This window comes from Alexandromys fortis, unplaced genomic scaffold (genome assembly GCF_014885135.2).
Source record: "Alexandromys fortis isolate MF-2015 unplaced genomic scaffold, M_Fortis_MF-2015_v1.1 scaffold_67, whole genome shotgun sequence".
In the NCBI taxonomy this organism is placed as follows: domain Eukaryota; kingdom Metazoa; phylum Chordata; class Mammalia; order Rodentia; family Cricetidae; genus Alexandromys; species Alexandromys fortis.
The window spans coordinates 1,832,649-1,853,274 of NW_026067945.1; the positions used below are offsets into that span (position 1 = coordinate 1,832,649).

At 47.9% G+C, this 20,626-nt stretch overlaps 1 protein-coding gene and 1 long non-coding RNA gene across 3 annotated transcripts in view; one reads left to right on the forward strand and one right to left on the reverse strand.

Moving 5' to 3' along the window:
- The window catches only part of Pcsk6 (proprotein convertase subtilisin/kexin type 6), a 192,935-nt gene extending 177,464 nt beyond the window's left edge, over nucleotides 1–15,471 (forward strand). For both annotated transcript variants that reach the window (XM_050149192.1, XM_050149191.1), the window contains 4 exons: nucleotides 3,537–3,640; nucleotides 8,533–8,662; nucleotides 12,735–12,847; nucleotides 14,046–15,471. In XM_050149192.1, coding sequence (XP_050005149.1) covers nucleotides 3,537–3,640; nucleotides 8,533–8,662; nucleotides 12,735–12,847; nucleotides 14,046–14,143 — 445 coding nt within the window. In that variant the 3' untranslated portion in view covers nucleotides 14,144–15,471. The remainder of the gene's footprint in view (nucleotides 1–3,536; nucleotides 3,641–8,532; nucleotides 8,663–12,734; nucleotides 12,848–14,045) is intronic.
- On the reverse strand, nucleotides 14,775–20,601 carry LOC126505943 (uncharacterized). Its single transcript, XR_007593011.1, has 4 exons — nucleotides 20,337–20,601; nucleotides 16,831–16,916; nucleotides 16,663–16,728; nucleotides 14,775–14,903 (listed from the first exon to the last, which is right to left on the reverse strand). It is a non-coding gene; the product is annotated as an uncharacterized lncRNA (long non-coding RNA).
- Between the last annotated feature and the right edge of the window lie 25 nt (nucleotides 20,602–20,626).

Genomic DNA, 20,626 nt, shown 5'->3' on the forward strand with positions numbered 1-20,626 from the left:
CTCAAGGGTTTATGTCTTTTCCTGAAAGCTAAGATGTCTAAGACCGGGAGCCGAGCCCTGGCTGTCAAGTCAAGGGACTGTTGAAGAGAAGTTGGAGGATGGTCAAACTTTCTAGGCTAGGTTTGGAGAAATGGTTATGTGACAGTTGAACACATCAGGTAGGGATAGCACAAGTAACAGATACCTAGAGACAGAAATTGGGGTTTAACCAGAAAAGCAAAGCAGTCAAGCCACTGGGGAAGTCCTACCTCTACCAAGGCTGGGTGCCACAACTAAGCAGGCTAAGCCTCTCTCCTCCCATTTTATATTCCCTCTAGTGTGGAATTAAAGGCGTGTGTGACTCCCTGGGACTGAGATTAAAGGTGTGAGCCTCCACCACCTGAATTTGTTTCTGCGTTGATCTTGTGTAGCCTAGGGTAGCCTTGAACTCACAGAGATCCATTTGACTCTGTCTCCCAAATCCTGGAATTAAAGTTATGTGACACCACTGCCTGGCCTCTAGTGCTTAGTTTTACCCTCTGATCTTTGGGCAAGCTTTATTTATTAAAAATAAATAAAATATCCCTGCACTTTATCAATCACAACCACGTTCAAGAGTACAAATCTGTTACGTGTGTGTCACCATTGACCTCTAGTGGCTTCAGCTTAGCCACTGGTCTTCAAGCAAGATGGAAAACACTGAGGGGGTGGTAAGAGAGAAGACAGAGGACTGGCTAGTCTGGAGGGAGGGTGGGCCAGTCACTGCAGCTGTAACCTGGGCCAGAAGGGGAACGGGAGCAGAGGGGGTTTACTATTGCAAAGGGAAGTGACCCAAGCTTCCTAGAAATCTCCCCCACCGCCCAACAGCAAACTCTATTGTACCTGGTTCTAGTGGTATATTCTTTGTATTTTGATAAATAAATAAAATGTTCCTACACTTCATGCAGAGGAGGTCACTGGCTTTCCCAGGAGGCTCCATGTGGCCGCCTCAGTGACACTGCCCTCACCCTGCCCTTTCTTTCAGATCAGAGTTTGGGTGACGGGCAGGGAAAGCAAGAGCTTCCAAAGTGGCAAATCATACCTACCGTTCTTTAAACCTGTTGGCCAGACAGGACAGGTTTAGAAGCAGAAGGATCTACTGGTGCAGGAAGATATCCCCCAAAAGGAACAAAGTTGAGAGAGAGGAGACATTTTACTAGAGGCCTTGACCGGCAGCTGGGAGAGAGGCCAGCTTTAATATCTTGGGCCCCTCTAGCACTGGTATCTACTGCTATGGACCCTCAACCTCTAGGCTACTAGCTGAAGGTGTAAAGGACAGAAGACTCCATGAATCCAACTCCCCGGAACCTGTCTCCCAGAAGAAATATGCCAAGGGGTCCAAGACACCTATTTCTATGTCCTGTGGAGAAGAGCGAAGTCAGGTGGATGCAGGGCAGGAAGCGCCTCTCCGGCAGAAATCCCTGGGCAGATGTGATGGTTGCAAGACCAATAAGCACCCATAGAGGAGCACAAACAAAGCGGGGAAACATCGCCAGCCATAATCCACAGAAAGCTTCCTTTTATTGCCCAATATCCTCTTCAAATCACTGCCGTCACGTCACGGCTGTGAGAGGACAGCCGCACTGCGGCCTCCTGGCCACCCGTCTCTTTAGGGGATAAACACTGGAGAGGCTCACGGGGAAGTGTCGGTTATTACAAACATGATTTAACCGGCCTGCGTGCTGGCCCTGGCACCTAGTGAGACAGGGTGTCAGCTGAGCATCGGGCCATCTGTGGAGAGGGGGAGAGGAGTTTGCAACCCTTTGAACATCACCCCACTGGATGGAGGTGCAAAACCCGGGGGCAGGAGGGGTCTACATATGCAGCACAGCACACTTGCCCTCTGGTCATCAGAAGATGGATGGGTGGGCACCCACTGGATACCCCGTAAACCCCACTGAATATCCCACAAGTTGAGAACTCAGTTCCCAATGCTGGCCCTACTTCTGAGGCTACTCCCAGGCCACAGATTGCAAACCATTCTTGCTTCCAACTGGCTGTCGGAGTTTCCTCAGCCTCTCCTTGGTATGATTGCTTTGCTACAACCGCTCCTAGAATAGGGAGACACTTCCTTACTTTAGCCATTTATTATACAAGTCTTACAAAGGAAGTGGGTTGAAGTGGTATTACCCATAGCAACACTGGCAGGATCAGGAACTTAAAGACCTTACATTCCCGAGGAATTGGATGCAATACCCAACCATCAGGTGGATGGGTATATTCTTTGTCACCAAAATGGGTCTTGAACTCATGGTAATCCCCCTGCCTCAGCCTTCTCAGTCGTGTATTTGTTCTTGTTTACCAACCTGAAAGCTCCAAATCATCTCCTTTGTCATCGCCATGGAGACTCCATTATGGAGGCCTGAGTTAATGTTAACATCATTGGCCATTGGTAACCGATTCGACCTTCAGTCTCTTTCCCCTCCTCTGAGGTAGGGGTGGTGGGGCCGGAAATTACTGCCTCTCCAATCAATGGTCTGTTCACCTGCAACCAGTGCCCCACCATGGAGTTCCTGTAGAGCCCCAGCTACCAGTTATCTCGTTAGCACTCAAAGAGACACTTATCACTATCGATTCTAGAGCGTTCTGGAGCTATGTGCCAGGATGAAGCCTAAATATATATATATTTCTAATTATAAATCACATCACAGCAGGCCTTCTGGATCTGGCAGACACACCCCAGAGCCCTTGCTCAATCTGTTTATTGGCAAACCCATTTAAAACGCGTGCCTCAGACACAGTACAATCCCAGGAACCAAAGAAATCGTAGTTGGTGACATTTATTTACACGGCTGTGTGCCAGACACCGAACGGTTATATACATTTGCTCGGCGCCTCTTCCAAGCAGTGTTATGTTGTAACAACCAATTACCAGGAGGAAGCGGGTGTCTTGCCTGGGGTTGCACAGCTGGGAAGCAGTGGAGCCAGGTCCTGCATGGGCGGTATAAGCTCAGTTTGTGTCCACGATGCCTTGCTGGGCTTCCTGGCTAAGGGAAAGGTTTGTAGGCACTGATGGGGTAAGAAGGGAAAGCAGAAGCCACATGGAGCGGGCTGCCAGCTGCCAGGAGGGGCTCTGTGTCAAGTTCATGGAAAACAGCAGAGTTTTAAGTAAGGAAGAATCCAGAGCAGATTGAGGACTGAAGGTCAGCCTTGTGGCCATTACCCTCAAAATGTAGATAGACCCTTTGGTTGCCACAGTGACAACCGCTCCATGCTCCAGTTTCTGGGGAGAGGGGTGTTTCTAATTCGGGTTTTAGGAAATGCTATGGAAAGAAGTCATCCTGGTGTAGGAGAAGGCTGGAAGCTTTGGCCTCCTGCACCAGGATGGAAGCCCCAGGACCTCCAACTGGCTTCAGGACAGCTTGGCCAGCTTGCATTAGCTGGGAACCTCCAGTAACACAAAGCATGGTGCTTTGGTAACTTTCACTTCCTCCCATGAAATGCATTTGAGGACAGATCATAATTTAATTAGACTTTCGGGACACACATGGAAATGAGCCTTATTATCTTTTTACCAGCCTTGCACGGGGCAGCTGCATTCCAGACTGTGAACCGGGCACCTACTTCGACTCTGAGCTGATCCAATGTGCGGAGTGCCATCACACCTGCAGAACCTGTGTGGGTAAGCTGCCAAGGCTTTTGTCTCGTTGGGCATTTGCATGCACGGTCACCAAGGTGAATAGGCCAGCTACCTTGAAATTCAGGAAGTTCTGTAACTCTGTGGATTTCTGCATTTATTACAGATGTAAACTCAAAGGCAAGGGGCTTAAAGTGGAGCTCAGGGGAGAGCATGTGCCTCCCATGTAGGATGTACGGGGGAAACAGACTATAAAAACACAAAGGTTCTCCCAGCCTCCTAGGGCTGGACAGGAAGAATGAGGAGTTACTATTTAATGAATACAGAAGTGTAAGTTAGAGGAAATGAAAACTGGCTGCCCGCTGATGCGAATTCAGTAATGCCGCCCAACTTTACACTTTAAGATGGTTGAGATGATAAAGTTTATTACGTACCTGATACCTACCAAGAGTTTATTATTATTATTATTATTAAAAACAAAAACAGCAAAGAGTACAAAGACCCACTCTTAGCAAGCTGCCTGGGCTCCCCAGCCTTAAAAACAGCCGTGCCACGAATGTTTGTAGGCAAGAAATAAAGGCTGTGTAGCAGCTTGTGAGCTGACTTGCCTCAAAACTCTACTCGCGCTGCAGAATTAAGCTAAAATGCAGTACCATAAAGACTGAGAGGCCTCGGAAGGGGGTGGGGACAGATCCGGGCAGGGTGCGATAAGACAGAACTTCAGTCCTCTGTACCCATCTCCACTTGTTTGGAACATTTTATTCAGAGAGGAAGAGACTGCCATAAACAATTTTACAGGCATTATAGTTCCCCGCTGAGATTATAGCCCAGATGTCTCCGGGCACAGTTTATGCAGAAGATAGCAGCGATTTCATTCATTTTATTGGGCTTCGTTTTGCAGTCATCCGCACGCACCGTGAGTTATGTGCGCAGATACGTTCCAGGTGAAGCGGTCTCCTCAATTCCCTTCCTGCCCCCAGCACTTCGCTGCCTTCTATGAAACTCACACGAGATGGGGTTTTTTGCTACACTGACAACAGAAGAATTGGGTCTCAGCTAAATCTCATTTGCCACAAAACCATTTATTAGAAACGCCAGGAGGCAGGCGCTGTCATTCTCCTTATGTCCCGTGTGAGCCTCATGAAGGTATCAATTGTGCTACCCAAGTGGACATGCCAGAGATCGCAGCATCCACAAGCAACAGCTGTGGCTGACTGTAGCCTCCTGTGGGAGACGTGCCCTCCTCCACCCCATCCCCAGACAGCCCCAGAAGGACCCAGGCTTAACCTTAGGGAGAATCCTTTCCACGGGCAGCTGGCAGCGTTTCCCTCCTGCTTGTCCTGATGCTTTTTATTTCCTGTGTTTAGTTCCGGTTTAACCCAGATTGTTTAAGAAGCGTCTCCAGTGCCTCCTACTTAAATGTCAGAGTCACTTGAATCCATAGCATTCAGGCTTGTGGTCTATAACTCTTTTGATTTCGATAATTCAATTCTCTTTTATCTTTTTTTTTTTTTTTTTTTTTTGGAGAACCCAGACTGTCTAGCTGCCAATGGCTGTATTGGGTCACTTGTAGGTTTTCTTATCTCGGTTCTGTATCTCCTCCATCATCAGAAGAATTCAGTTCAACAGCAGGCAGTTGTAAAGCTCTCAGAGGAGAGGAATTCTCTATGTCTCCCGGTGCCCTGCTCTTTTTTTTTTTTTTTTGTAAGATTCCTTTATTTATTATGTATACAGATCTGTCTGCATGTTTGCCCGCATGCCAGAAGAGGGCATGATACAGACGGTTATGAATCACCATGTGGTTATTGGGAATTGAACTCAAGAACTCTGAAAGAGAAGCCAACTCTTAACCTCTGAGCCATCTTTCCAGCCCATGGGCTCTTTTTAAACTCCCTAGAACACATGTAACCCACGGCAGCGACCAGGACCAGAGATTTCTTTCTCCACTCAGAGTCATCTGAAGCCCCTTGCTCCATGTCAGGCGGGGTCTCCCTAGAAGCACTGTGTCTGGTGACATCTTTGTTACCGCATGGTGGCCTAGTCTACAGTGTTCCAAGTACACTGAGCTTTCTGAGAACAAGAGTCTTGACCATATCCATTGCCGGTGCCCAGAGTCTTGGCGTGAGGTTGTGATCCTTGGCTCAGGGTTGATGGGTCAACCCATGGGAGAGGGAAGTGCCACCCAGGATAAGTGGCAGCCAGCGGGCATGCCTACATGGTCGCTAGGGTGAGAAGTAGTGCCCTAGGCCCTTGGAATGGTTGATCCTGGGCTGTGCCTGAGAAGGCACAGTAAGCACTAATGAGTGAAAAGAATACCAGGGCGGGTCCAGAGAGGTTCCAAAGGAAAAGAGAGACTTCCCACCTTAGCGCTTCTCACAGCATGTTCTGGGCTTCTGAGCAAGGCTCTGTGTGTCTGTTTGTAACGGGCCTAGCATGATGGGTTACCAGAACCATGGCCCATTGAGCTGTTACCGCGAGTTCTGAGGGGGTTCCTAAAGCGCCTGGAGCCCGTAAAGACTGAATGGAATCCTTGAGAGGTTTTGAATATAACATTCATAACTAGTGGTTGTGGAAGTAGTTTCATAGTCAATGTGCTTATCAGCATTTTTTTTGTTGTAACAGACTACGTATAACATAAAATTTACCATCTTAACCATTTTAATACTTTTTACTTATTATTTTATTTTATTTGGGTTTTTGTTTTTGGTTTTTTTTTTTTTTTTTTTTTGAGACAAGGTTTCTCTGTATACTCCTATTTGTCCTGGATCTCATTCTGTAGACCAGGCTGGCCTCAACCTCAGAGATCTGCCTGCCTCTGCCTCCCAAGTGGTAGGATTAAAGGCATGCGCCACCACCAGTTTAAAAAAAAAAGTTAGTTGATATACCTGTACTGATTTTTGAGACTCCATATTATAATTCAGTGCATGTATTCAATGTGTGAAGACTAACAGGATCATTAGCATTTCCAAGTTCCCAGATACTATCATTTGTATGTGTTGAGAACCCTCGAGCTCTTCTCCCTATCTGGAAACATGGCTGGGTGCTGGATGATAAGGTTGCCCTATTCTTGCCATAGAATTGTTTCCATTACTGTTTTTCACTAGCAAAACATTGTAGCGAAATGCTTGACCAAAGCAACTTAGGGAAGGCTTGACTTTGGCTCTCAATTTGAGGATGTCATCCATCCTGGCGGGGAAGGCATAGGAGCGTGAAAGGCTCTAGCCGTGGTAGCAGGAGTATGTCAGTTGGCCATGCTGCATGCACAGCTAGGAAAGAGAATATTGGTGCTTAGCTGGCTGCCTCCTCCACTCCCCCCCCCTTTCTGTTCTGTCCAGCACCCCAGCCCACGGGATGGTGCCACCAGCACTGGAAACACCCTCAGAAATAAGCCAGAGGTGTTGCCGAGGTGATTCTAGATGCAATCGAGTTGTCGGTCAAGACATCACAAGCACATTAGACCAGCTTCTCCTCTGCAGTTCCTGTTATTCACACTCTCTCTATGCCTGCCATGCCCGCATAGCCATTCTCAGATGGAGAGTTTAGTGGCATTGGGCACATTATTATGTGACCAATACCACCATTCATCTTCGGGGGTTTGGGCATTTTTTCCCAACTGAGCCTGCAACCAACAATTTTTTTCTAGTTTTTTTTTTTTATTTTTTTATTTTCTGGTGGTGGGGATTTAGCCTTGCAACTGGGCAGTGTTGGTGTACACCGTGGATCCCAGCACTTGGGAGGCCGAGGCAGGAGGCTCTCTGTGAGTTTGAGGCCAGCCTGGTCTACAAGAGCTAGTTCCAAGACAGGCTCCAAAGGTATAGAGAAACCCTGTCTCGAAAAACAAATAAATAAATTTAGAAAACTAAAAAAAAAAAAATGAAGACTCAGTAGGTTGTCCCTAAGTTTATAATCCTCTTGCCTGCACATCCTGAGTGCTGGGCTGTAAGTGTGCACCACCACATCCACTTCAGAGTAACCGTTCAGTTTAATAGACTCAGCATTATCTAGGGGTATTGCCTAGTGGTAATGAGCGCACCTTACGTATGTGAACCCCAATACCACCACCAAAAAAGTAACGAGCATTCAACTAGATACAAGCATCCATTCCCGTCAGAGGGACCTAGGCTGGAAAAAGGCCAGCAGGGCTCACAGTTGACCAGATGAGGCACAGGAGTAGGACAGTGTCGGGCACTGGTTGTCCCTGAGGCCCACAATAAAGTGACCCTTCCAGTTTGAGGGGCTGGGGGCTGGCCACACAACCACACCATAGGGGGGAAAAAAGAGACTTCCTATGGATATTCTTGTCCATTACAGAAGCCCAAAGATAGGAGGAGCCCTGGGGCTCACTGGTCAGCCTAGCCTAATTAGTGAGCTCCAGGCCAAAAAGAGGTCTTATCTCAAAAGAGGCAGGCAGTATTCCTGAAGATGACTTCCATGATTGCCCGCGCGCGCGCACACGCACACACACACACACGCCTTCATTCCCATGAAGAGAAGTAGGAACCATGTGGAAATAGTTTGGGTACCGTGCCCAGTTTAACCCAGTGAATCTCAGACACCATCACTTCAGAGTAATTGAAAAAGTACGATCAAAGTCCAGCGTGTTTGGGTTTTGTCCGCCCAGTACAACTCAGTTCGGCCACCGCGCCTGTTGAGTAGCTGCTGCCCTGATTCTAGCTGAAAACTGACGGGAAAGGAAATACATAGAATCAGTCAGTCATGATGGCCCAGGTAGTGCTCCCCACTGGGCTCAGCCTAGGCCTCTGATGTCCCCATCTGTGAAGTAGGGAGGGTGATCAGTTTCCAGTCACATGGAGAGCTCTCACTGAGCTCCTGGAAAGTGTCAGCTGTGTGGGTGGGCTGGGGACCTCTGAAGATTCCCACAGGTTCTAGAACACCACACATGTCCTTGACGTCTGCTTCTTTCCCACACCTGTCAGGGCCCAGCAGAGAAGAATGTATCCACTGTGCAAAAAGCTTCCACTTCCAAGACTGGAAATGTGTGCCAGCGTGCGGTGAGGGCTTCTACCCAGAGGAGATGCCTGGCTTGCCCCACAAAGTGTGCCGAAGGTATAGTCTTCCGGGCTGTGGCCCGGGCTGGTGGGGAGTAGTGGTCATCTGGGCATTGCAGAAGGAGCAGCTGGATGGCCAGGTGTGGTGTCGCTTTTCCTGGGGCCTAGGGGACTGACATGCTTCGTCACCCGTAGCTGTAGGTGCAGAGGGCAAACAGAAAGCCATTTACTAAGGAAGGGATGCCTACAGTTAGTGATTGCCAAAGTCTCAAGCCAGCTGGCAGCCTTCAAGCCCCTCTTAATGCTTAATTATTTGTGAAGCACTTACCATATGCAGCACCAGATAGCAGTGGGCTAGAACAGGAAACAGAATTAACTCGGTGCTGCCACACAGCCCTCCCCAGTAGCAGATGGTACAGGGCAGTCCTGCCCAAGCCATGGTGCAGGGTGCTTTCACCCTGTAGGTGGTCAAGGCAACCCCATATGTGGGAGTTAACACTTTTTCTAAGTCATGTAGTTTAGATAAAAATAAAACAACTCTGGTCATGTCCTCATGGCAAAGCCAGTCCTGGCTGAGACATGTGTGTTTTAACTTTCTTGCTATCTTTCTATTCTTCTGTGAGTACACATACTTGAAGAGGTAGACTCAGCATGTCCACTGTACTAAGGCCAGGCAGGGAATAGGTTATCAAAAGCCAGCCACAGCATTGGGGACAGCAACTGTTCCCATTGTTAGGAGTTACCAACTTGTAGTGGTGTTAGGTATGTTTTCAAGGTCAAACAAATGTTTTTTAGATAGACAGGTGGTCTTCAAACACTTCAGAGATCTACAGAATGTGGCACTTAAGATGTTTTAATAACATAAGGGTTTTTTTTTAATAACAATGTGACATGTCTGCTCCTGGCAACACTGTGTGAGTGCTCCCTTGTACTGTGGGACACAGGCTGTTCAAGGAGCAGATGTGTGCTTTAGTCTGCACTTGGGTGACTGGGAATGATGCCAGGTGAGGACATCAGAAACAGGCCAGGAACTGGAAAGGCAGAATATGGTGTGAGAGCAATGGGGAGACATTGAAGGTGATGGTGCCTATGCAATGGAGGGGTGGTCTTGGAGGAAGTGGAAGTAGGGGACTTCTGTCTGCAAAAGGCTCAAAGCAAAGCCACTCTGGGACACTTGTGTCAGGACAGGCGTGAGAGCCCATGCCCAGTTCCCAGTCCCACTGGCAAAGCTCACAGTGAGGTCTGCCTCCTGGGCTCTTTGGAGAATGACACTGGGTTGTCACCTGAGCTCGAATGCATCTATTGATGCTGAGAAAGAGGGGTGAGTGGGGCGGGGGATCTTACATGTGTGCGAGGGCCCGCACCCTGCTGGGTTGGTTTGAAACACGGATCTTAAGCGCCTCTTCCTGCCACGCCGAGTCCTGTGTGCAGGGCCGTGGACACAGCTGTCTGCAGTAAACCTTTCATTTCACAAGCCAGCTGGTTTACTGATAATTAAAGCAAGGACAGCAGCACAGGGACAGCATGGAACTTAATGATGATAATCACTTTCATTTGTCAAGTGCCCCAGACTCCTGGGGGATGCCGACTGTGGCATCCAGAAGCCATGGTGTTCAGCTGCTAGGAGACAGAAGGGAGGCCAGCCCACAAATGTTGCTTGGACAGAAGTTCCTGGGTGCTAGTTTCTGTCTGAGGGGACACTAACAATCCCAGAGCGAGATTCAGCCTCAAATTGGAGCTGATCTATCAGATCCTGGAGAAACACCCCCAGGAGCCTTGCACGGAACCCCAAGTGATAAAGCACCAGAATGTCACATGATTCCGTGCCACAGAGCCTCTGGCCCTGAGGAGCCTCTTAAGTGTGAACCTTTCCTTAAAGGCAATACACATGGTTCTGGATGCTTCTCTCAGCTCAGGCAGCTGCAGATGCCAGCGAGCCACAGGCATCCTCCAGGCCCCAGAACGCTACCTGGAACCACGCTTCCCCTGCAGACAAGCCAGGGAAGCCACAAGGAAGACATAACTGTCCAAGGGATAGATAGATAGATAGATAGATAGATAGATAGATAGATAGATAGATAGATAGATAGATAGATAGATGTGGAAGCCAGAATGACACAGGCCTGCTTGTCTGCTAACTTGAATACAAAGAAGACAGGTGGATGCTGAAGCTGAAGGCAGTTGTTACAGTGTCTCAAGAGAACCGTGAGCCACACTCCCCAGTAAGGGGATCTCTGGCTCCCAAGCAAGGACCTCTTGAAAGAAAACGAGAGCAACTCTGGGGAATTCGCTCCAGGGGTAGACTTATCACTCATTCCCCCAGCCCTTGCCATTCTTCCCACCACCCCCCCCCCGTGGTTACAGAAGTCCTCAGGGTGTGCTTCCTGCCTAATTTGTACCCAGACTGAAACTTGATGGGGGCTCTTGAAGCAGATGGCACATGCCCCACTCTTTCCTGATAGGGGGTGCCTCCTGCTGTGGTACAGAGAGAGGTCTGTAGTGAGCCCAGCTCCCCCTCCAGAATTTGGCAGAATAAAGTTGCCATGGTGTTTTAGAGGTGAAGTCGGTACTACAGAAGAGCCATAGGTATCCTGAAAGCCCATCTGCCATAGTGACAACTGCCAGTGCAGTATTATGCCGGTACAGTCAGGAGCTGGAGACAGGAGGCATTGGGGGAGTAGGGTATGGGAGGTATCACCTCTTTCTCAGGAAGCATGCTCAGTTCTCCAAATGAGCACTCCGGACGGCCAGCACCACTTCTGGGCCTCCAGAGACCTGTGCAAACACCCCAGCTGAGCCTGCCTGGGCTTCGGGCTGCAGAACCCAGCTTGCTCGGATGTGATGTTTCGCTGGCAGTTTGCGCTGCAGAAATAGAAAGCAGAAGCACCTGCCATCCCGCTGAGCTCAGTGAGCGGTTTGTGAAGAGCCAAGCTGTGTCTGGCTTGGGTTCTCACTGCAGGCTACTCCCTGTAGTTGTTCATGGTTGAAACAGCGTTCAGCCAGTATCTGGGAGTCCCTGGACCCCAGCCTCCCAGACAACCGACATCCTTTGAAATGGCTAGCCGGGCATGCATGCACATGAAAGGTGCCTGGAAGATCAAGGGACCTGTGTCCTCAGAACCCTGTGGGTACTATTGGGAGACAGTGTAGCTAGAACCAGACGCCAGGGACTTCCCAAAATTGCACCAGAAGCAAAGAGCTCCTGTAGCCAGGTAGCAGCGCCTGAAAGTGGCTCCCTGGGCAACTTACACACTGATCTGAAACAAGGACTCTGGCTAGTCTGGTGTTCTCCATTGCATACGGAATAAACACCCACCTTATCCAGGCTGAGGAGATATTGCTCTAGGGCTTCTTGTAGCTCCTACAAAACCCCATCAGGGGCATTTCATCACTGAAGGCCTCCTATAGGTGACAGCAGTTATCTGTCTTAAACATCATGGCTGAGCTAGGCTTCTTCCCCTCCCCCAGGCCTGTTCCACACTTAAATGACGGTAGCAAAGGAAGTGGGAAGCAGATAGGAGCCACTATGGAGCCCTGGTCACCTGAAGCTGGGAATAGCAGAGACAGCTTGGGTGCACACACAGCCCTGGGTGGGTATCATGCAGTCAGTTATGCTAAGTTGCTTCTGTCGAGAGCCATACCATATGTAATTCAGGCTTGCGCCACAGGGCTGCCTCTCAGAGCTTCTTAGCTTTACCAGTGTAGCAAAGAACGCCCACAGATCAGGTATAAATGAGCCCACGTTCCCATGAGACTACTGTGACCTGAGGTCATAGCAGTCTGTAGTTGCTGGGGCCAGGCTGGGCCAGGATCTTCTATGGAAGGCACATGTGGAGAGTGGATTAGTGTCCACTATGATGTCCAGGCGTGCCACAGGGAGTCTCAAAGAACAAGGCCTGGCCTCCTCTCCTGGGAATGCTCCTAACAGCTGACTATGACTGCTTTCGCCTTCCCCTGGTAACAGGGAGGCTGAACAAAAAGGATGTATGCTTGGTGCATGTCGGGAATGCCCACTCCACAGAGACCAAAGCTGAGGGCTTGGGAGTATATGCTGAGGGGTTCTGGAATAGGAACCCCATGTAGTAGGGCCTTTTCCTCGGACCTCAGGAGGAGCTGATGTCTTCCCACAGATGTGACGAAAACTGCCTGAGCTGCGAGGGCTCCAGCAGGAACTGCAGCAGATGTAAGGCTGGCTTCACACAGCTGGGGACCTCCTGCATCACCAACCACACATGCAGCAACGGTGAGCATCAACAGGGTGACCCTCAGAGCTGCCCATGAAGCAGTAAAAGGGGATGAGAAAGAACAGGCATGGCTGCCCAGAGTAGGGGTGATATCTATGACTTGTTTGACCATCTAGTTGACTACATAACTTAAAAGAAGTTTTGTTTGTATACCGTTCCCACTCTTCTGACATAGGCAGGCGATAGGAGCTTCCCCCTAGGAAAGGCCTGAAAAACCCCATCCTCGGGACTAGAAGAACTGAGTTGAGTCCCGCGCTCAGCAAAAGGAACCCAGCTGTGCTATGGGAGGGCCTTGGCTCTACAGACAGATGGTAGGGGATAAGAGGACAAATTATGAATCTAGAAACGCAGAAGAAATCCTTAAGGCAGGAGGAGGATCCGCAGAGGCCTCATACAGGAGCAGGTTGCTGTGTCTTCTACTGAGAACGCAGCAGGGAGGAGCTACATTGAGCCAGCGCTGTATACCATATCCTGATATGCAGGAGAAGGGGGTCAACCCACTCCATGGGTTCAAGGGTGGACAGGTAATCCCCGGTTATAATGCTGGCCTGGCCCTGCCATGGCAGAGTGCCCATACAGCCCTCTGCAGGTGTCCTAACTGCCAGGTGACCGACCTGCTTGCCTTGTTTACTTTTTAAATTGGCAAAACCCTGTCCTTTCAAAGACCAGGGGGCTTCCTGTTTAGGAAGTCCCTGCTCGAGTTATGTACCCAGCCCCAGAGAATGAGGCTGCCATAGGACAGTCTGCTCCCTTGTGACAATGCAGAAGCCGATGACCAGCCTCCTCTGCTCTCCCCACTTTGCCATCCCTGAGTCCTGCCTGCTGTCTTCTCCCCTAGACTCCATTCCCGAAGCCTGCTTTCCTTCCTGCTCTAGCCCTGCACCTCTGTCTGCACCAGCCCTCCCTTCTTCTTCCTAAGCAGCCACCAGCAGTGTCCTGAAAGAGGCTTACATGCCACCAAGGACCCTCTAGCACACCCCCATAGCCCCTTCAGGAACCCCCTCCCCCTTGTCACTTAAACTTAGCGGATGTTCCGTACCCCGGTGCCACCTGGGCCTCACTGGACTTTTGTGTTGAAATGACTCATAAGAGTCTGTGTGCCCTGCCTGGTGTGCCATCGGTGCCTAGCAAGTAAAGAACAGTGGAATCTTAACAGTATCCAAAGTCTGATGCCTCCTTTTCCTTTCTTGTTGCCAGCCGATGAGACCTTCTGTGAGATGGTGAAGTCCAACCGGCTCTGCGAACGGAAACTCTTTATCCAGTTCTGCTGCCGCACCTGCCTCCTGGCTGGGTAGGGGCACCAGCTGCCCGCAAAGGGCAGGGTCCCCCTGTCTGCCCATTTGCCCATCCACCTTCCTCCAGATGGTCAGCCATAGCCTGTTCCTGGGGTGGCCCTGCATCTGGCAGCTGGATCTTTCCCAGAGCTGGGTCCTACGGCAGCAGCTCAGCACCTGAACCAGGTGGAGGTGGCCCTTAAAGGATCTGTGGCTAAAATTGCAACACCCCCTCAAACTCTGCTTGCTGGCTGCAGCCTAAAGTTGAACTCAAAGTGGGAACAAAATGAATTATAAGACTTAGAGCTGCAGCTCCGGAGTGGCTTCTGGGACCCTAGTTTACTGAAATTTCAAGACCAAAGCAGAAAACAGAGAGATGCCTGGTACCACATCAAGTCCTCCTCCCACAGTTTGTGTGACCGTGGCAAATCTCACCAAGCTGGCTGGCAGGACCCTCGGCTGTCCTCCCCTATGATAAAGGGCCTAGCCTCCTATCCATGTGTCACTGGCCACCAAACAGCCTGAGAGACAGTTTGGTCAGACTGTAAATACGATAGGTTTCAGGGCATAAGATGTATGACCACTGGGGACAGAATCTCTGGCGATGTAGTCAGCTCCTTCCAGAACTGCAGCCACCGCCTTGAAGGTCCAGCACCAAACCGAAACAGATCATTCTCTCTTCAGCGTTCTCCTGAGTGAGCCAAGCTGTCCTCACGACTGTTCTTCCTGTGTCCCTGGGGCCTCCTGGGCCTGAGCCACCAGCCATCTACAGATGCAGAGCCTATGAAAGAGGGTCCAAAAAGGGTATTCAGGGCTAACCAAAAGGCACCTGATGGCCAAGCAATTTCTCCTTAAACGTGCAAAGCCAGCCCCTGAGTCACTAATCGCCAGTCCTCCACATTACCCAACCGCTTTTAAGTGCATTTGGCCTCTGCTCTCAGGACTCTGTTCGCGGGTGGATGCTACTCTGGTCCAGTATAGTATGAGCCTACATGATGTAGCTGGATTGATTTCTGACGAGCCTACGTAGGCATTTTATAAGCTACGTGTTCTAATTTTTACCAATGTTAATTATTTTGACAAATATTTCATATATTTTCATTGAAATGCACAGATCTGCTTGATCCGTTCCCTTCAATATGGGAGTAACATTTGCCTTAAATTTCTTCCAACCTTGTCTCTCTCCATATTGTCCTGTGCCCCTCTCTCTGACTACAATGTGTTTTGCCACCTGTGAGTGGCAAGGACCCAGCTGTCGTCTGTTGAATCCACGACTTCGATGAAGAAATCAGTGAAGCAAATCTAATGTTAACCCTGAGTTAATAAAAGAGTTAACATCCCATTGCAAAGGAGCCTGTATTTCTTTCCAAGGTAAAACGTGGGGCCTTGGTTCTGGCCAGCGGATGAAATGGAGATCACTTTTTGGTTTGTTGATCTGTTTGATATCTTAGCAACAGGAAATATAATTAAAAAAAAATGTTTGAAAGGTCATAAGGATATCGAAGCCCACCTGTAGTTTGACTTCACCCACTTGTTTGCTAAGACAAGCTACCCCACTCCTGGTAACAATTTCTGTTTTGGTTAGGGTAATTAGTGCTGTGATGAAACACCGTGACCAAGAGCAACTTGGGGAGCAACAGGCTAATTTTGTTTACACGTTCATATCACTGTTCATCATCCAAGGAAGTCAGGACAGGCACTCAAATGACTTGAATCTGCAGGCAGGATCCGATTCAGAGGCCATGGAGAACTACTGTTTATTGGCTTGCTCCTTGTGGCTTGTTCAGCTTCCTTTGCGGGGTGGTTTTTTAAAGGCAGGGTTTCTCTTTTTAAAAGACACTTAGCTGTCCTGGAACTCATCCTATAGCCTAAGCTGGCCTCAAACTGACAAAGATCTTCCTGCCTCTGTCTCCTGTGGGCTAGGATTAAAGACATGTGCCACCATGCCTGGCTTAATCTGCTTTTATAAATAGATAGATAGATAGATAGATAGATAGATAGATAGATAGATAGATGATAGATAGATAGAATACAGGACCACCAGCCCAGAAGTGTCTCCACCCACAATGGACTGGGCCCTTCTATATCGATGATTATTTGAGAAGTACTCAGCAGGCTTGCCTGCGGCCTAATCCTATGGAGGAATTTCCTCAGTTGAGGCTGCCTCCTCTCAGATGACAGAAAAACTAGCAGGCACAAATGCCCTTATCAACTTGACACACAGACATGTTAATAGTTTATGAAACACAACCTTTCCTTCCTTGTTATCCCCAAGATCTCATATTAATATTACATTATAAAACATGTTACAAACTTTAAAAGTCCCACAGTCTTTACAAATTCCAGCACTTTAAAAGCTCGGGCTATTTAAAGATTCAATAGCTCTATAGAGCTCCAAAATCTCTCTTTTTTTTTTTTTGGTTTAATTTTGGCACTCTCATCTGTGAGTTCCTGTAAATCAAAAATAAGCTAAGTACTTTCTTCTTCCAAAAGGAAACAACAAGGGCACAGTCACAACCAAAGCAAAGCCAAGTTCTAACCGTGTAAATAGCTCAGTGTCCAATGTCCTCATCTTCTGGGCTCTTCCTAAGGCCTTGCTGCAGTTCCTTTTTAAATTAGAAAAATACTCTTAGATCTTTTCTAAAATTATCTTTTGAGAATTTCATCCAGTTTATATTTTATTTATCTTATTCTTTCCTGTACCTTACCTTCTTTCAGAGCCTCCCCAAATCAAGGCGTTTCTGGGTCTTAAAAACCAGCTCTGTAGTCCAAGACCTCCACCTAGTGGTTCATCCTGGAAGTAAGAAAAGTTTGAATTGTTTTGTTGTTTATTTTTTAATTTTTAAACACTCAAAGTATAATTATAGAAAAGTTGTATGATACAAAAAAATATTTTCCTGAACAATGTAAGAGTAACTTTCTGGAGAATAGCCATGATGCCCTCAAACACTTTAGAAGGCATGTTTTATCAAGAAAAACATCTCAGCACTCCAGAGGCCAGCCTGGCTAAAGACACTGTCTCAAAAACACAGGTGACAGGTCTGGAGAAATGACATCCAAGACTGCCCTCTTACTTCATTCATGCACACTCTGGCACACATGTACACACACATCCACACACACACACACACACACATTGTACATGAGGTGTTCTATTATGTTTTAACTACCAACTTTTATTGCTTTTACTTTTATAATATGTGTAAGATATCAAAGAATATTATGGCCAGGTATGGTGACATGTGCCTTTAATCCCAGCACTTGGGAGGCAGAGGTTCAAGGCCAGTCTGGTCTACAAAGAGAGTTTCAGGACAGCCAGATCTGATGCACAGAGAAACCATAGAAAGAAAGAAAGAAAGAAAGAAAGAAAGAAAGAAAGAAAGAAAGAAAGAAAGAAAGAAAGAAAGAAAGAAAGAAAGAAAGAGGGAGGCGTGGGAGGGAGGGAGGGAGGGAGGGAGGGAGGGAGGGAGGAAGGAAGGAAGGAAGAAAAGTTACAAAGCTACTCAAATTAATAAGGTTTCAGGATACAATGTCAATATACAAAAATCAACTAATTTTAATATAGCAAAAAGTACTAATTAGAGCATGGGCACTGGGAGGGCTCTGGCAAGATTATCAGCTGGGTAAAGCACTTGCCACCAAGTCTAATGACCCGAGTTAGATCCCAAGGATCCTCTTGGTGGAAGAAGAGAGCAGATTCCCGAAAGCTGTCCCCTGACCGACATATATGTCCCACAGTGGGTGCACACAAAATTAATTAATTTTCATTATTTATTTCATAAAATATATTTTGATCATGTTTTCTCCTCCCCCAATCTCTCCCTATCTCCTTACCCACTGAACTTCATTTTCTCTCTCTCTCTCTCTCTCAAAAGAAAAAACACAAACAAAGCAACAATAAGAGAAAATGCTCAAACACAGCAAAATAGCATGCATACACACACACACACACACACACACACACACCATGGAGCTGTGTCTTAGTTATTGTTCTATTGCTATGAGGAGATAGCCTGACCAAGGCACTTTTTAGAAGAAAGCATTTAACTGGGAGCCTGCTTACAGTTTTAGATAACTAGTCTATTGTCATCATGGTGGGGAGTGTGAGCAGGCAGGCTGGTGTGCACTGGAGGGGTTACTGAGAGCTCACTCCTGATCTGCAAGTTGCAGGTGAAGAGTGACTGAATAAGTGGTCTATTAAGAGTAGACATGGTATGGACTTTTAAAAACACAAAGCCCAACTCAAGGGACACACCTCCTCCAACAAGACCACCACCATTGGGGGATATTCAATCACACTGTAAACCCCAAGTTTGCATTTGCATCATTTAAGTAAAATTAACTTCAGGTCAGGAGGCTTCATTAGCAATTAGTTGACAGAAAGTAATCATAGGGCATCAGAGGGAATATGGGAGAGATAGAAAGTAGGAGGGTGGGGTTTAGAGGGGCTCAGCTTTTTCTGATTTGGCCAAGCAGAAGCAGCACGGGTCTTTGGGAGACACCAAGAAGGAGGGAAGGTTAGCTAACTGTGACCCAGTATCTCTGAGCTAGCAGGTTTTTACCCCAGGCTTTGAATGTCAAGTCTTATATATAAATAGAACAATAGAGATTTAGTTAAAGCTATCGTTAACAGCAGCAACAGCAGTAGCAGCGACAGAGCTGGTACCAGTGGCAACAGGATTCCCACCAGACTGTAGCAGTTAGGCCGCTGCCAGAGAAGCAAGCCAGTAACTGCGCAGTTGCAATTGCTGGCTGAAATTAGGGCACAGCCACTAATCTTTGGCAGAGCCAAAGTTAAAAAACACACAACTAATCCTTCCTAGATGGTACCACTATCTGGGGACTAAACATAGGAGCCTATGGGAACCATTCTCATTCAAACCACCACAGGTTCATCTTGTGTTGGGCAGTTACTCCTGAACATGGGGCCTGCCTACCCTGGAGTGTGGTCTGATATACCCAGTAACAGTTCATTGGCGAAAACTGACTTTTTTCCTTTTCCAATAGGTATAAATTGCAAATAGCTTCCTGGTTAGAGGTGGGACCTCTTGTCCACCGCCATTTTTCAATGACAGGACCCTGTCTAACTTGAACCTGTGGTTCCTTGTGCATGCTGCCTACAGCCCCTGTGAGTTTGAGTGAGCACCAGTCCTGTAGTATCTGGAAGACACTGGTTCCTTGGAGTCACCCACCACTTCTCACTCTGAGACTCTTACGGCTGCCTCTTCTGCATAGATCCCTGAGCCTTAAGGGTTGTAGTTTGATGGCTATTTTGGATTTAAACTTACTACATCTGGAAATAACTAAAACACACAAAAAAAAATGGCTGATCACACCTGTGACAAAATTTTGCTTAATTAGATCATTTGAAGTGGGGAGATCCACTTGTAATCTGAATCTTTGAGGTGTGATGACACACCGTTACTCTAGACCTTGTGAGGCAGAAATACCCATCTGTTTTTTTCTTTTATTTTTTGTTTTTGTTTGTTTGCTTTTTCGAGATGGGGTTTTCCAGTAGCTATGAGTCAGTCCTCACATTTCTTCTGTAGACCAGGCTGGCCTTGAACTCACAGAGATCCGCCTGCCTCTGCCTCCTGAGTACTCGGATTAAAGGCTCGCACTACCACCACCTACTGGGAAGTCCCACCTCTAATCTGGGTCACATTTTCTGCTGAAAGCCTATATAAAGACCATGGAAAAAGGAAGCCTTTCTCTTTGCCTGCTTGCTCTTCCCTTCAAGAACAAATCCATTCCTTCACTAGCATTAGAGCCTACTTCTTCAGGGATCCTGTATAGACTTAAGAACAGCAGAGACATCCAGCCTGTGTACTGAGCAACTGCTGGATTCTTGAACTTTCCACTCATAGGCAGCCACTGTCGGATTAGTTGGACCACAGCCTGTAATTCATTCTAATAAATCGTGTGTGTGTGTGTATGTGTGTGTGTGTGTGTTCGAGGAGGTTAGAAATGAGCGGTGAATCCCCTGAAGCTGTAGTTACAAGCAGTTGTGAAGCGCCTAACAGGGTACTGGAATGTGAACTCAAGTCCTTAGCAAAAGCAGCAAGTGCTCTTAACCTCAACGCCATCTCACCGGCTAGCCCAGATATGAATACTTAAACGTGTAGAAGCCGCAAGTCCATCCTCTGAGGCTTTAAGGAGACAATACTAGCTCGGGTGTGGACCAATTTAATGCAGTCCAGCCGAATGGCCCGACCTTAGCTCTGCTGGAAGCCCAAATCCGGTTTAGAAACCTGTAGCGCTGGAGCCTTCACGTAGTCTCCGCCCCTGTGGATGGAAAAGGGGACAATCCCAAACACCTCTCCCTCGAGGTGCACTGAAGTGAGAGTGCCTCTCGCGTGTTCTTATCTTTTGGACACAAATGTCTGGAATCTGGGCTGTCCACACACTCCAGGAACGCTCGAGCCCCGAACCTTGAAGCAAAGACGACGATCGCAATGCTCGGCGGGGCCTTCGATTGCTTTCGCCTGGTGGTCGAGCTGCGCG